At 36.4% G+C, this 16499-nt stretch overlaps 1 protein-coding gene across 5 annotated transcripts in view; it reads left to right on the top strand.

Annotated features, from left to right (window-relative positions):
• LOC134854593 (prominin-1-A-like) overlaps nt 1-16499 on the top strand; it is a 94896-nt gene that overhangs the window by 63600 nt on the left and 14797 nt on the right. For all 5 annotated transcript variants that reach the window (XM_063870916.1, XM_063870917.1, XM_063870915.1 and 2 more), the window contains 6 exons: nt 6253-6378; nt 6907-6990; nt 7115-7165; nt 7744-7896; nt 8319-8477; nt 11046-11203. In XM_063870916.1, the coding sequence (XP_063726986.1) occupies nt 6253-6378; nt 6907-6990; nt 7115-7165; nt 7744-7896; nt 8319-8477; nt 11046-11203 (731 nt within the window). The remainder of the gene's footprint in view (nt 1-6252; nt 6379-6906; nt 6991-7114; nt 7166-7743; nt 7897-8318; nt 8478-11045; nt 11204-16499) is intronic.

Consider the following 16499-nt stretch of genomic DNA (forward strand, 5'->3'; position numbering starts at 1 on the left):
GGGCACTTTTTTGCTCTAGAACATTGCCGGAAACTATGATTGCCATTGAGGCAAGCGAAGCAAAGTTTCTGTTCAGCTACGTATTTTGCTCGCTGAGTAGCATTCTTTTCCTTAAAAACAGCACAATTCCACAATGCATGACTACCCTTACACAAAACGCACGGCGGAAACTTAGACTTATCCTGAGACTTATCCTGAGCCTTACTAGTTACCTGGCTATTGGCTGCAAAAACTTTGGTTGTTTTTGGTTTAACCGGTTCTTCATTTTTTGCCTTAGAGCTGAGTAAACGTAATCTTTCATGCCCCTCGGCCTTTTCTTTCAACCAGTTGTTAAAGTCTAAGAGTGTTGGTCGCTGCCAATTATGTCTAACAGTATGCATCGACCAAGCCTCCTTGAGGTTAGGCGGAAGTTTACTAACAGCTTGGTTTAACAGGTTAACACTCTTTAGATCATCGTTGAAAGACAATGATTTGAAAACTGCTACGAGGCCAGATATGGCAGAGGAGAAACTAATGACATTTTCCGAATTGTGCATCTTAAGTGGAGGAAAAGTATTCAGCTTATCAAGATGCGCACCAACAATGGCATGTGGTTGCCCAAACTTCCGTTGCAAGGTGGCCAGTGCATCCTTGTACATAACGCCACTATAACTAAACTCCGCAATTGCGGTTTTTGCTTTGCCTGTGACGAGCGTTTTTAAGTATGTCAATTTCGTATCATCGGTGAGAACAGCGGAATCAACGGTGGACTTAAACTGACCAAACCATTCGTGCCAGTTTAACGGGTTGCCGTCAAACTGGGCTAACTTCCATTCAGGAAGATGATCTTTGCGGCTATGCATCAATAATTCCGCCAATTCACGAGCGGAGAGAGGTCGATCCGATGAACAACCTTGGTTCGGATAAGCGGGAGACGGTGCGTAGTCCTCGTTGACTGGCTGATAACCAGTATTAGTTTGATTGACAAAATGCGGAACATGTTGTGGATGAACTGGGGGAGTATTAAAATACACAGTCCCACCACTAGTATACGGAGAGGCGGTGTTACACGATGGGACAATAGTTGTCACATTAGAAAAAATGTTTCCAGCATTACAACACTGAGCAGGCGTGACGATTGGAGTTGTAGCTGCCAATCGCCATAAGTTTGCATCACTTGTGTAGTAATCGTTGATACAAGGTGACACAGTATGCGGAACAAAGGGAAGATTATGTTGCGTCTGGACTGGCGCTGCATGGCAATTAGGTGCCGAAAAGAAAACCGGCGTTGGGTTTACTCCAGAAGATGAGAAGCCACCGCCAGCAAATGCAGGCGACAAAGAAACAAAACCAGAACCGGGTTGGGCCGGTAACATTGGGACAGGTAATGATTCCGGTTGCGCGATGGCAAAACTACCATTAGTTATGTTTGAACTCATGGTCTGTAAAGGAACAGCAGACGGTGGTGGTAGCACGTGTGCACTAGAATGCATATTGTTAACTGGGAATGGAACAGAGGCTGGGAATGAAACAGAAGCTTGCAATGGCAAACGGCTTGCACTGCCAAATTGAGGCATAGCCCGATGTCCATAACTATGGATTCCAGGGTCACTCAATGCTGTGTGCTCATGGTTATGACTATTACTGGTGTGAATTGCATGAGCAAGGAGGGCGGAAGTCGTCGGTCCTGACGAAACGGGTACATGAGTGAAGGCCTGCAAACCTGGCGCACTAGCAACGTCGGGAGGTGCTTGTGAACTAACAGAGTCTACCCAATCATTAGTTCGATCGGTTGCTACCTTTGAAATAGGTTGACTTACTCCTGTTAAGTTACTTTCCGCTACCTTCTCGCTAACCTCAGATGAACTGTCCTCAAGTTCAAACGCTTTCAATTCCATTTCAATTAGTTGCTTTTTATGATTTTCAGCCAATTGCTCTAGTTCCAGCTGACTTTGTTCAAACTTAAGACGGTTCTCTTGCTCTTTAAGTCTTAAAGATACTTGATACTGCCTTTCCAGCTCCTCATGGCGTCGTTTTACTAAAGCTAACTCATGCCGTTTCTCACTTGATGACATAGTGCGAACAGTCGACGTATGACGAGTGGAAGCAGATTTATCAGACTTATGTGAGTCAAGCTTTCTACTATCCTTAGACTTATTAGAGACCTTAGACCTGTTTTCAGATACTCGTGCTGCTGAATCACTTGTTTTGTGCGAGTGTGAGGATGTCTCAGACCTAGTTTGTTGTAAAGATCCCTTGCTCCCTGTAATGCCGGCTGCTGGAAATGACGAAGGTTCAAGGCTCATCTTGTAACTCTGAGCTTCGTGCATTACTTTATCGTTCATTTCGGTTACTTTCTTAAGCCAAAGGTCTTGCTGAGCAATAATTTTTTCAGGATTTTCTGTTTTTCCCGCTAACCTAATTAATTGCTCATTGACGTCGACAGCTTTTTCCAACGCAATTTTACATTTGTACACAGCATTATCAATTTTTGTAGTGCGACTATTATTCTCAATGTACTCAAGTAATAATGAGTGACCTTTAAGCAGCTCATTTTCTAGATTTAGACGGGTTTCGAATAACTTGCGTATCTTACTTTGGAATTTTTCGTCCATGTTTTTCACAAATTGACAATATTCTACGGATGCTCACTTATAGAAAACAATCAATAAAATGAGATACTGTTTTGGTATGTAATCAAATTTGCATTAGTAAATCAACATTAGCTTACAAGACGGGGGAACTTGACGTCTCAAAGCTTCTACCTGAAGCCTATTTCTTATAGCTTTCCGAGCTTTGAGGGGTAAGCGGTTTCGCTTCTTACGTGTCTTAAGGATGTTAAGATTAGCGCTATAACGCCTTAGAAGGAGGAGAGTCTTTAACTCAAGGGAAGGAGGCTGGTGAAGCTCTTTGTACTTCTCAATTAGTACCTGGTCCTTAGCCTTACGCTTAGAGATAAAGTCTTTAACGACGTTGAGAATGAGAATACCTGTTGAACCTAAACTTTCCTCTATATCCTCGGTTCCGTTGCGTCTACAGTATACGATCGCACAAATGTTTGTCCTATACCTTAATAACAAATTGACAAGTTGCTCACTACTCAGCTTGCGGTTATTGTTGCTGCGGTGCCTACTTATCGAGTTATTTATGGCGTCGTGCCAAATTACGAGGTCGTTACGGTGCGACAAGTAGTGATGAAGGTAGTACTGTATTGTTTTCTGAGAGTCCCTAGCGTTAAAGTTCAAACTTAAACCTGGCTTCGTAAAGCAAGTATCTTTGACGCGCTTCTGGGACGGAGCGGGAAGTTTTCGGAGCGCGTGATCCAAAGAACTAGCTCCTAGAATGAATACCATACACTTAGGGGACCTATGCGACGGCTTCGTTACGCTTAAGTACCAATGGGGTTGGAAAATTAAGTAGGTCGGTTGAACTCCAACAACACACACGGAGTAAACCTGAGGATGAAAGAATTCAACTTAACTCACTTAATATCACCGTACCTGACCACTTAACTTTACTGTCACGCAACGAAGTCAATAATATGACGGGCTGAAACGGCTTTGTTTTACTCGAAGCGAACTGGCTTTCAGTTTCACCAATGGTGGGTGGGGGATCAGGCAAATTGGTTAAGTTCCAACAACACACGCGGAAGAAACCTGAGGATGAAAAAACTCAACTTAATTTGCCTGATATTTCGCTACCAGACCACTTAATATAAGGTTGGTGTCATCTTACAGCACAGTTTCGCAGAGTTCTGGAGACGTTTTGAGGATTTTTTGGCAATTTTTTTACTTTTTATACAAAATTTTTCAGAAAATTTTGGTCAGCAGGTTCGAGTCATAAACCAACCCAAAAAACTAGTCCAGTACCTCTTGTCTATGTTCCGATTTCACTGATTAATATTCCGTTCACATATATCCAAAAATTTTTGGTATCGAGAAAAAATGTCAAGTCAGTTTGTCTATGTACCGACTAAGATATTTCAGTTCAACGGAACTGTCCAAAATTTTTGGGTATTGAGAAAAATTACCGGGGGCTAGCTTGCGGAAAAATTTTGAACATATATGACATCGTATAAAATTTATAGCACAATTTGAGTTTTAAATGTTTTGGAAACTTCTTACAGTTTTTTTTGGAGATTAGCGAGCACATTCAGGAACTGTTATTCCTGAACAGGGGTGGATTTGAGGGGGGGGGGGTTGGTATTTTGACGCCCCTTTCCTTTTTTCAGGGATTTGACCCCCTGCCGACCCAAAGGGTCCCCCCTTTGGTACTTTTTAAGAAATCCATTATTGGCCGACCTTCGGTGCCAATATATAATAACTTTGAGGGTGAGCGCAAGCCAAAAAAACGCGATTTTTTGTCAAAATTTTCCAAAAAGTGCCCAAAAACGGCCTGTTTTTGACCTGTTTTTTCAAAAATTTGTCTGCGGCGCAGAAAATGTGGCCAAAACAGCGTCTTTATAGTGCTTTAGGAGAGCTCGGAAAAATGGTGGTCAAAATTTTCGAAAATTTTTTGAAAATCCGCCCCACCCCCTCGAGAAAATCCTTTATCCGCCCCTGTCTAAAAAACTCTGTTTTAGGTTCAAAAAAACTTTCTAGTATCAAGAGCTAGTTGGTCAATAAGTTGTACATAACCGTAGTTTTTCTGCATGATAGTGCCAATATTTTGAAGACTTGATATTAGAAAAACAAAACGTACATTTTTCTAGCATGGTAAATTTAAAAAAACCATGTGGCCGCAATCACGTCAAAGGAAAAACCTCCACTATCGAACAGCAAAATTGTTAATGTCAAGAAAAATGTGATCAACTTCTAGTTTCGAACAAAAATTTTAATGTTCAGATTTTCCAACGTAAAAAAAATTTACCCAGTGATTCATTTTTCTCGAATTGGGCATTTTTTTTAAATTAACTCCAATCATAAATTTTTCTTGAAATTCAAAAAACTTTAAAGACATCTATTTTCTCTGTAAATTTTGAAAATTGAAAACTTTTTAAAAAACAAGTAATTTTTTTTCTGTTTCGTTGCGTTCATTACTTTTTTTACAAATTTCAGTTGGCTAGCCATGTTGCTGCTGTTTTGCTCTTTTTTGACATTGCTGACCACACAAATTTGATAATTTTCTCAAAGGGGTTTTTCAAATCTAAAAGTTAGAGTTGTTAAACAATTGGTTCCAAGTGATAAAAAAAAAGAAATTTGCACAATTTCTCATCTTTTCTAACCTCAACAAAGTTTCAATCAACAAAATTGCTCCAGCCTTATTCACCTTAAGAAAACACTCATGATTCCCGAGGGTTTTCGAATAGATTGTTTTCATAACAAAAACTAGAAAAAAAACCAATGCATGTTGAGATAGTATTTGTATATAAAAATCGACTTGGCTAGGTTATCTGGCAAAAATTTACTGTTCAGGTCTCCGCAAAGAAATGTTCACTTTTGAGTTATCTTGCTAGGCCTTGTTTCAACTTTTATCCTACGGTAAAATAAGTTTTCACTTTTATACTGAGAAACTGAAATTAGAACCGGTTTTAACAAAAAGGGAATAAGTCAAAGCGATTTATTGGTCTTGATACGCAAAAACTGAACGCTGAAGGAAGAAAATGTTGTGCTCCCTCGAGCAAAAATTAGTAAAATTTGTCTGAGAGTTGAAAGAAGTTAGTTGCAGTAACTAGATGTGTGTGGCTTGTTAGCCGTTGCAAAACCGGTTTAAATTTTTTTTTCTGCGAGCTTCTTCTTTTTTGGGGCGAATTATCTTTAAAGTCAAGTCAAATGCCTTTGAGAAAGCAATAGTTTTCTGTTCGATTGGGAAGCTTTGAGGGACGTTTTGAATGACGATTTTTTTTTGCGAATAGTTTTTTAACTGACGTTTTCTGAGACCAATTCTTGAGAGACAAGGGGCCAATTGCTGCCTTTTGGTGAAACACGAGTTGAACAAGGTCAAGGCATCGGTCGAAACTTTAATTGTCAGCAGGATGAAAACTCATTTTTTGTTTGATTCAAATACTTCTGAAACTTTTGAAGTTAAAAATTTTTGAAAAAATTGTCATATCAAAAATGCGCGTGTGAAAATCTCGACAATCTTCACGATTGTTGATCGGACAACATTCTAGCTAATGTATAAAAACTTTTCAATTAGAATTTATCTTAAATTTTTTGTCAAAATTCGGGAAAAAAATCAAATTTTGGATCTTTTCGTTGCAAAATCCACGCAAAATTGAAGGAAAAAAGACGATAAACATATAGTTAAAGGTAACTAAAAAGTTTGTTTTAGAACAAGGGAGAAATCGAAGACTACTCATTGTCAACTCTGAGCTTCAAGTTGTCGAATTTCGCTGACGAACTCATTTCAGACTCGGCTGACAAAATTGTAGACAAGGATGAGCGATTGAAGTTAACGGTAATAATATCAGTCATAATCTAAAATTTAACTTTTCTGAATCGATTCATTTATGTACAGAGGCGGATCTAGTAACTCCTCAAGGGGGTAGAGCGGATTTTCAAAAGATTGAAATTTTGTCGACCTTTTTCTATAGCTCGACAAAATTGATTTTCCGAGCGCTTCCAGAACTCCAAAAAGACCATCTTTTGACAAAAAAAAATTTGTGCTGCAAAAAAAAATTCAAAAAAAATTTTTTGAAGGTGTTTTTATGCACTTTTTGATAATTTGACGAAAAAATGTGTTTTTTGGCGCGCATTCCACCCTCAAATTTAGTATACAATGGCGATATATAATAAAAGTGTTAAGGTCAGTCACCCAAAATGGGTTTTTTAAAATAGTACCAAAGGGGGAAATTTTGGGTCGGGAGGGGATCGAACCCTAAAATCCCCTGATTATGTGTATCAAAAATTTTGGTAACAGAAGTTTTAATAATTTCCAAAATCTTATATTGTTTTTACCTCAATTTTATTTTATTTTTTTTTGCAGAAAGCACAGTTGGAGCTACAACAGGCCGCAAAGGAAATGGAGAAAATTAATTTGCAATACCTGGAAAAACTTAAACAGACCCGGGTTAGTATAACTTGAAAATTAAAAATAGCTGATTGTTGCTCATATCCAAATCATTAACAGATGGCTTAGAAAACGTTTCATTGGACCCGAAATTGAAAACTCATCGACTATTTTGTTGTTTCAGGAATTGATGATCAATCAACTAGGGCAACTCACGGATAAAATCTCTAAAATTGTGAGTAGGTTCTTTTTGTAGAAAAATTGGCAGATTGAAATGATATCAACCACAAAAGTAACTCCCTAAAGGAAGAAAAGGAACTATGAGTTGGCTTATTTTTTCCTCATCCCAATTTTGACTACTTCGAAGAAAAATAGCTTGAATGTAGAAACGCAAGCTGAAATTACAAAATTTTGAAAATTTTCGAACATCAGGATAGTTTTGGAGAAAAAATTATTCTGATAAATTTGATACAAAGCTTACGAGATTACCATCAAAAACAAAAAAGCGTAATTTTCAAATCTCATTTATGGTAACTGCGTCTGGGATCATTTTAATAACAAAATATTTTAAGAAATTGTATGATAAGCAAATTTGGTGCATGGTGGTCAGCGAATTTTTTCTAGCTTTTTTGATCTATTTGTTGTTATTTTCGTTCAAAGCCGGCTTCTTGAGAAAATGGCCAAAAAAACTCGAAATTATCACCTCAATTTTTTTAAACTGCAACTCCAAACCAAAAAAAAATACCATGGTCTGACAAATTTCGGTACAGTAACTGGATATACTTTTATCATACTGTGATTATAATTTTTCAGCAAAATGGGGATAAAATTGCATCTGCCGATGCTGGAAGTGGTTTTGAGGCCTATGACATCTCGAGCGGCACTGTGAAGGCTCTGGTGAAAGAAGCCACTGAGAATCTGGCCCAAGCTTCTAGAGCCAAGTTCCCGTATGCATCATGGGATAAGGTGAGAATAATTTATTTCCCAGATAAAAACAGCGGTCTAAAATGACGTTGAACGGCACCTCCGATCAACCAATTCAAAATCAGTTTTAAACAGCAATATTCTAGGTTTTTTTCGGCCTAAAATGATGTTGAACGGCACCTCCGATCAACCAATTCAAAACCAGTTTTAATCAAAATTTAGCATTACTTTCCCAGTCTTTACGTTAATGCCATGACAGAATAAAAAAAACTTCTTTTCTTTTGTAAATACTGTTTGGTTACTGATTCTTTAATTTAAAGTTGTCAAAAAGCAGTTTCAGGCCAACCAACTTCGTTCAATTTCGTTGACCTGACCTGGAAGATTATCGCCAACAATTTGACTAAAATTTTTTTTAAAAAAATGATGATAATGATTCTGTTTCGAAACTGATTTTTTATCAATAGGCAGCATCGGCTTACCAAAAACGTCTGTCTGGTTTTGTCGATGCTTACGGGTCTTATCTGAGAGAGGAAGTGGACTCTAACATCGGACACTGCAAACCTCTTTCACAGATACACTCGGCACTCTTCAAGACATCGTGTGACCAAGTGCTCGCTGATTACGTAAGTCACACTCCGCCTTATAGTCAATTTAATAGTTTAAACAGATTTATTGGACAATTTACAACGTCTTTGAAAAGATTCTGACCAAGAGCCGATTTGGGCGAGGGGGGTTACGCCCTTTTTTCTTCAGAGATTTGACGCCCTCACGAACTAAAGGTTCCCCCTTTGGTTTTATTTTATGACTTCCATTTTAGACCAACCAACCCTAATTTTTCCCAACGCGCCTTCGTCACCAATATAAAATACTTTAAAGGGAATAGCGCTCCCAATATAGCTGGGAGCGGCGCGCAAAAAATGTAGCCGGAAGCGGCGCAAAAGTTTGCCCGCGGCGCAAATTTAGGGTCTAGGGTTCTGGGACCGCTCGGCAAATCAATTTCCGGTCAATCTAAAAAAAACCGACCCTCTGGAAAAAATTCTAAATCCGCCCCCGATTCTGACCTTCAATTTTGGAAATGGTAATTAAATTGGTTTTTTTCAAAATTGCAATCGAACCAGGGTGCGGATCTATGATTTTCTCGAGGGGGACGAGTTTCAAAAATCTTCGAAACTCTTCGGTCAACTAAATTAATTTTCCGAGCTCTACCAACGCACTAAAAAGACCCTGTATTGTTCAATTATTCTGCGCTCTCTTCAGACCCTATTCAGACCAAGAAAATTGCGCCGCGGGCAAATTTTAGAAAAAAAAGGTCAAAAAGGCCGTTTTTTTTGAAACGCGCCTCCTTCATAATTTGTATAAATTGGCACCGAAGCCGGCCTTAGAAAAACTTAAGAGTCGTTCGCATGTCATAAAAGAATACTAAAGGGGAACTTTTGGACGGTGAGGGGTTCGAAACAGCTTGATTTCTTTCGAAAATTATATTTGTTGTCCAATCAAATTGTTAAAAACTAGAAATAAGCCACACTTCGTGTTAAAAAATGGAATTTAGAAATAGATCACATGACCGGTTTCAAAAACATTTTGCCATGCAAGCGATTATTTTTCAGACAGAATGTATATCTCAGGGTTGTAGGCAGTGTCGAATCGGCATATATAGTTTTTTTTGTTTAAATGACAGATTTCTGCTTTAAATAAATTGGTATTTTACAACGTGAGCTATTTTGAGGTGACTTCATGTACTGCATGAATTAGCATGTAAGAAAATTCTATTTGATTTAAAAATTAAATAGAATTTTAAAAACCTGATTTATTACACTCTGAAATCAAGATTTTTTTCCAAACTTTATCATTTGAGTATACTTGGTCCTTTTGTCCGCTTACCTTTTCTTTTTTTTATTATTCTGAAACATTTTTTTTTAAAAAAAGAACGGGTAAATTTAGCAGCACAGTTATCATATAGCTAGCTAATTGTGTCTATTTGAAAGTTATGATTGGTTTTCCATCAATACCTTTCAGTTTGACAGAAATTGATGGAAATTAAGTTTGCCATTAAGTTTTAGGGGGAGATTGATCACTTGAGTCTAATAATGAGGCATATTGTTTACATCGGCCTGCAAATTTTTTTATTCTATTTATGTGGCCATGCAATAAATATCTTTCAAATACCACTTCTCATGCAAGATAATCAAAATTAACGACAGCTTCTTCAGGTTAAAAATTGTCAATTCTGCGCTAAAAATTTATTTAATTATCATTAAGAGGTGGTAGGTCAACAAGCCGAAGAGCTAATAAGCCAAATATAGAAAAACCGTTCCAATGAGCCGAAATTAAAACTGTTAAACAAACTAACAACAGATTGTCAGTGTTACATGAATTTGTCACTAATTCGGATGTAATTTACGTTATTCTGATGTAATTTTAAATTTGACTTCAAGATATTGCGGTTTCTAGATATGACGGCTTGTTGAATATCCGCCCACTAAGACTAGCTCATAGAAAAATAAATATTTTCAAACGTGCAAAGTTCACTGCCTCGGAGTATATTACTTATTTTTTTGCTGGCTATAACAGCCAAAATTAAACCAAAATTTAAACCGATTATTTTGCTCATATTCACCATTGTATTCGTTTTTTCAACAAGTTTTGAATTTTTATTTACAAGTGCTGAAAAATTTTAGCACCAATTTTGGTTCTTTCTGCTCACATTTTCAATCAATTGAAATTCATTATTTAGTGCAACAAGTTTTAAAACGAATATAATTTTTCATTGTTAAAAAGTTTTCGTTATTTTGCTCACAATTTCAACCATATGAAGTTCTTTAGTTAAAAAAAAAGCTTTTTAATGAAATTCTTCTCACTGATTTTTTATTTTTTTTAAAACTAGTGTTGGTTCGTTCTGCTCACAATTCAAACCTTTAAAAGTTCATCAATTTAATTAAAATTTCAGTTTTAAAATTAAAATCTTAAAACTAAGGTTTAATTATTGCAAGCGCTCAATTTTGTTTTGTTTTTCCGCTCGAAATTTCAACCGATCGAAGTTTATAGTTTTTTCAAAAAATCACAAATCAAGTTTCAGTTATATATTTTTATTGTTTTAGAATCAGTTTGGTTCTTCTTGTTCACAGTTTGAACCAATTGAATTAGTGCCAAAAATGTAAAAAAAAATCACTGATTTGTTTTTATTATTTTAGAATCAATTCTGGTTCTTCCTCCTCATCGCAACCCTGTCGCTGCTGCCTTTGATGTGTATCGGCCTGAAACTGTCCACCCACTACCGAATATTAGAACCATATGACCCCCAGGAGACATTCGACCAGAGATTCCAAGCAGAAGGCGTCCCCCTCAAGGCGTAAGTCTATTTACACTCTATGCTTAAACAGGCTGGATAGCTTTTCATAAATCGTCAGCAAATCGCAGAAACCACAAATTTTATGCTCATCACAAAAGTATAAAGGTAAACAAATGCTAATAAAGAATGATAAATGAAAAAATCATAATTTTCAAAAAGGGAACAATTTGTTGAAATCTAAAATAAATTTCCCTAAAAAAATTCCCATCCTATAGGAACACAAACTTTGGAGGGATGAAATAATGAACTAGTTTTTGATTTTGAGGTTTAATTCATTGAGTGAAACTCAGGGGCGGATTTAGGGGGGGGGGGGGCGGGGGGGGCGGACGCCTCCCCCTCAGGGATTCGACCCCCTGCCGACCCAAAGGGTCCCCCCTTTGATACTTTTTCAGAAATCCATTTTTGGCCGACCGACCCTAAAATTTTTCTAAAGGCGCCTTCGGCGCCAATATATACTAACTTTGAGGGGGAGCGCGCGCCAAAAAAACGCGATTTTTTTGTCAAAATTTTTCAAAAATTGCCCAAAAACGGCTTTTTTGACTGTTTTTTCAAAAATTTGCCAGCGGCGCTGAAAATTTAGCCAAAGTAGGGCCAAAACAGTGCTTTGGGAGAGCTCGAAAAATCAATTTAGTCGACCTAAAAAAAAAAAAAAGGTCGTCAAAATTTTGGAAAATTTTTTGAAAATCCGCCCCCCCCTCGAGAAAATCCTAGATCCGCCCCTGGTGAAACTAATAATATAATCTCGCGTTCTCCGATGAATTAGTAATTTAATAATTCATTGCATATTCATTTAAAAATACAAATTTTTGCATTGGTATTCAAATTGAGTAAACTGAGGACTACCCACATCAGCAAACGTTTGTCGAAAAAACTGTCGGTTTTACAAACTTGTATCATATGTCAATATTTTCTCAAAACTTGCTTATAGTGGACTTAAAACGCTGCTCGCATCCAGGCAAAACCTTGTTGATCAGGCAGCACTTGAATTGAATATCTCACTTATTTATTTTAGGAGAAAAAAAATCAATTGTGCATGAGATCGGTTGTGTCAACGACAACTCAATCATGTCAAATTTTCAAACAAGAATTGCTAATTTCTTTGCAAGTATCACAGAATGTTCTGACCACAGTTGATTTTTGTGCTGTAAAAGCGATGGCTTAACCTTCAAAAACGTGTTTATAGTTTAACGAGACTGTTCGGCTCTTTTTACTCGGCTCTTTTACTTTTTTTACCCGGTGCAATTTTTTGAGCTATAAAAATCATGTTTATAGTTTAACGAGACTGCTCGGCGCTTTTTACTAGTGAAATTTCGCTGGTGGGGGAGGGGGGGTGGAGGAAAAAGATCCGACTGCTCGTATGTCAAAGCAAAGCCATGAATGTTCCGACAGCCTCTTTATTGATATCGACTAGCCTTTGGTAAATTTTTTTTTGAAAAACTATAAATTTTAAACCATATCAAACATCAATTGTGCAAAAAAATTGACTAGTAGAAAATTAATACTAACTATCAGCTTGCCTCAATTCAATTTGGAACAGTTTTGTAGAGCAAGATAATTTGCCCCAAATTATAAATTGCGTAGCGCTTTCAGCATTTTTCAAAAAAATCTTTCAAGCGCGCTTAATTTAGTCCAGAACATGGCAAGTTCAGTCGAAAGGAATAAATTTGCTCGTTGCCTATTGACAGAACGAAATATATCGCGCGTTAGTTATCTTAATTTGTATTTAAATTTTGAGAGTAGTCTCAAAGTGAAACAATTTTAATTTTTCAAGAAAAATAACACGTTGAAAATCTTTTTACGTTTGAGCTCAAAACAACTATATCCATTTGATCAAAAAAACATATAAAACAAAGTCCAGCCCAAGCATAAAAATTAAATCGCACTTTCTTCAATAGTTGGATTAATCAATTGTTTATGCAATCTATTTTATTGCGCCACTTTTTTTTCGTAAAAAATTACAAAAAATTGAAATAATGTGGGAAGCAACACATTGTGTGAAGAATTAGGCAATTGTTTGTAGAAAACAGCCATAAACTATTCACCAGAGTTTTCATAAAAAAATTGGCCCACCGTGTTTAAACATGAATTCATTCCAGGCCTGCTGGGTTCATTGTTTGAGCGCAATTATCAAGGAGAAAGACCAAAAACCGTCTCCGATCGAATTTTTTAAATCGGGGTTTTACTATCTCCTGTCAAGAAGAGATTGTTACGTAGATTAAATTTGTCAAACTTTCAATTTGTTAGAAAGGACAGCAGGAAAAGTTTTTAAATTTGCTTGTTTAGATTGCTTAGCAGTTTTTCAACGTGGGCGAAAGAATCTATCAAAAACATTCTCGGAGAAAAAACAAAATCTGTAGGAATGATCATCCCTTCTTCATTTGATGCAAAACAGAATTTTTTTTCGCAATTTCAAAGAAAGGATGGCATATTTAGGCTTGGTGTGGTTTGCAAAGTTATGACGGTTTAATTATGTCGGTTTGATTATGTCGGTTTGATTATGTCGGTTTGATGTTGAAATTTTGCCTTAACGATCAAAGAAAATGAAATTTAAAAAAGAAGAACCAAGGGAGCGTCCTTGTGGCGGAATCCGCTCACAATTCACAAAATGCAGTTTGGTCTCACAATGAATTAACTCGCGGTATATTTCGTTGGACTAAAACCTAAGCGGAATTTTAATCTGGTTCAGAAATTGTTCCAGTTTGTTTTTTTTTCCGACTTTCGAAGACAGTGACGGACTATTTGTGCTCAAGATTGTTTTCGTTCTCCAGAAAAATATAAATATTTCAATTAAGCATTTAACCATTTTTGACAATTTTTTAAATCAACAGAAAGGTAATGTTAATTTGAGCTCAAAATTAAAAAAAAGTTTCACTTGTGATCAGTTGTTGTATAATTATGGGTTTTTGATAATTATATTTTTGGTCATTTTGGGATAAAAACTGCGCAATATATTTTGTGTATTATCGCGTAAGTGATCATTTAATAAGGCTTAGAAATTATTACAAATTGAACTGGGGCAGCATGCTGTTAAAACGATTTAATACTTTGCTACATGCGAATTATATTATATCACTTTGTATTTTACATAGCTGTTAGGTGATGGTGGAAAAAAAACATTTTTTGTTCATTTATTGAGGAAAAGCTTAACGCTTTTTTTTAAATGGAGCACTACTGCATAGACCTTAAAAGGTGGTCAAAATTCAGCGCTTTGCATAGGATAGTTTACAGAGAAAATCTATTTTTCCAGCTTGGTTAAAAATAAAGTTGAAAATTTTGTGCATCACTAGCTGTATTCAGTTTGTTATTTTTATGATTTTTTATCCAATTGAATATTGCAATTACTTTTGTTTTAAAAATTAGTATTCATAGTCAGCTGTTTCTTTAGGGTACCTGAAGGCCATAACTGGGAGGTATACTCTAATTAAAGCCACTAGTTATCATAACAAACTGTCTCGTTTTGTCATAAAATTTAGAGCTAACAGTTTGTTTCATAAATGTTCCCCTGCTTCGCAGCACAAAGCGAGTAGTTTACTTAAGAAGGAATGAAGCTTGTTAGAGTATCAACCAACCCCTAGGGTTACTACGAATATTTCATTCAGTCGTGTTTTTCTGGTGCCAAAAATATGTAAAAGGAAAGTGGTTTGTGATAATATATCAAAACAATTCAGTTGTACTTTGAGCTGAAAGGAAATTTTGTTCATATCTAGAAAAATCGAGTCTCGTTTTTTTTTCAGTCACTATTGATTGACGCAATTTTTACAGCTTAAACTAATGAGCAAAATTACAGATGGTAGCAAACGCAAAAATAGAAAAAATATTCCCGTGCCAAGTTCCGTGACTTATGCTACGAAAGAACTCAAACATCGGGCGAATGTATGTACCTAAGTTCCATAGTTCGGCCCGACATTTGAGTAGCAGAAAGTCGCAATATGGGTCGCACAAAGTCGCAACACACCTATCTAAAAATAGGCGCTCAAAGTCGCAACATGAATCGGAATGGGTCGGGGGGCGAGATAAATTGCGCAAAAAAAGCATCTTTAATTGCGCAAAAAAGTTCAAAGCTTCTTTCCGAGTAGAGCATTGAGCAGCAGTGACTCAAAAAAATGTTTGCAGCAAATTGTAAATTTCGAGGAGATCCATTTAGTACAATCTTGAGTTTTTTCGTGGTTGGAAATAAAACAATTTATAAAAATTTTTGCATTTATAAATTTTGAATTCGATCTTTTTGTTAAAAAAAAGAACAAAAATCCTTGGAAAATTTGGCAGTCTATTTGTTTGACAATAAATGTTCAGAGAAATAAAATCACATAAAATGAAAAGTTATGCATTTTTTTTTCTGGTCGCTACAAAGTTTTACATAAAAAGCATAAAATATAGTTTTACTCGTTTTGAGTTTTGCAAAGTCGCGCAATACGCGTGTGAAGTGCAAACTCGCAATATATCTTCTTCGAGTCGTACAATACTGTTAAAAAGACTTCTTTCGCGCCTAGTCGCATCATACCCTGTTTGAATCTTGATGCTCGCAACAAGCATTTTTTGGGTCGCACAACGTCGCGAGTGAAATATCTTTTTTGGGTCTAGCAAAAAAGTGCAGGATTTTTCCGATCTCCAAATGTTGCAGCATACCTAATTTGAGTCACAACACTCACCACATTTGGGTCGCTCCATGTCCCTAACACATAATCGTTTCCAAAGGTTGCATTAAAAAGGGACCTCTACCTGAGTACATTACAACTGACCACTCATCATGAACATTCATTGTTTCGACGATTGTTTATTCCGACCATTGATTAGGTTAATTGGGTTCGAACGAAATCAAAAACTTCGCAAAAAAATTTCCCAGTGTTGAGAAAAACCGGCTGGATGTTTTTGGATTTTTTGTCTTATTACTAGACACCTGCTCTCGCATTAAGTGTAATCAGTTATATCGGATCAGCCAAATAATTTCATGGAAGTCACTTTTTGTAGCTAGGCGCAGACTTTTGAAATCTTTAGATTTTTATACAAAAAATTGCTGTTCTGATTATTTCCGATTCGATCAAAGAAATAATAGAACAATTTCTCTGATTTTCTTCTGATCAGAGAACTAAAAGAACAAAAACTCTGGCTTAACTTTGATCAAATAAATTTGAAAACAAAACCTCTAATTTGATTCCTATCAGAAAAAAAGCTGAATAAAAACAGTACTGTAACAGTACAATTTCAGTACTGTTAAAGTACTGCTGCAGTACTTCGGTTTTTTCTCTAATTTTTTTCTGATCAGAGATAAATTGCATCTTGCCAGAATTTGATACAG

This window comes from Symsagittifera roscoffensis, chromosome 9 (assembly GCF_963678635.1).
Source record: "Symsagittifera roscoffensis chromosome 9, txSymRosc1.1, whole genome shotgun sequence".
NCBI lineage: Eukaryota > Metazoa > Xenacoelomorpha > Acoela > Convolutidae > Symsagittifera > Symsagittifera roscoffensis.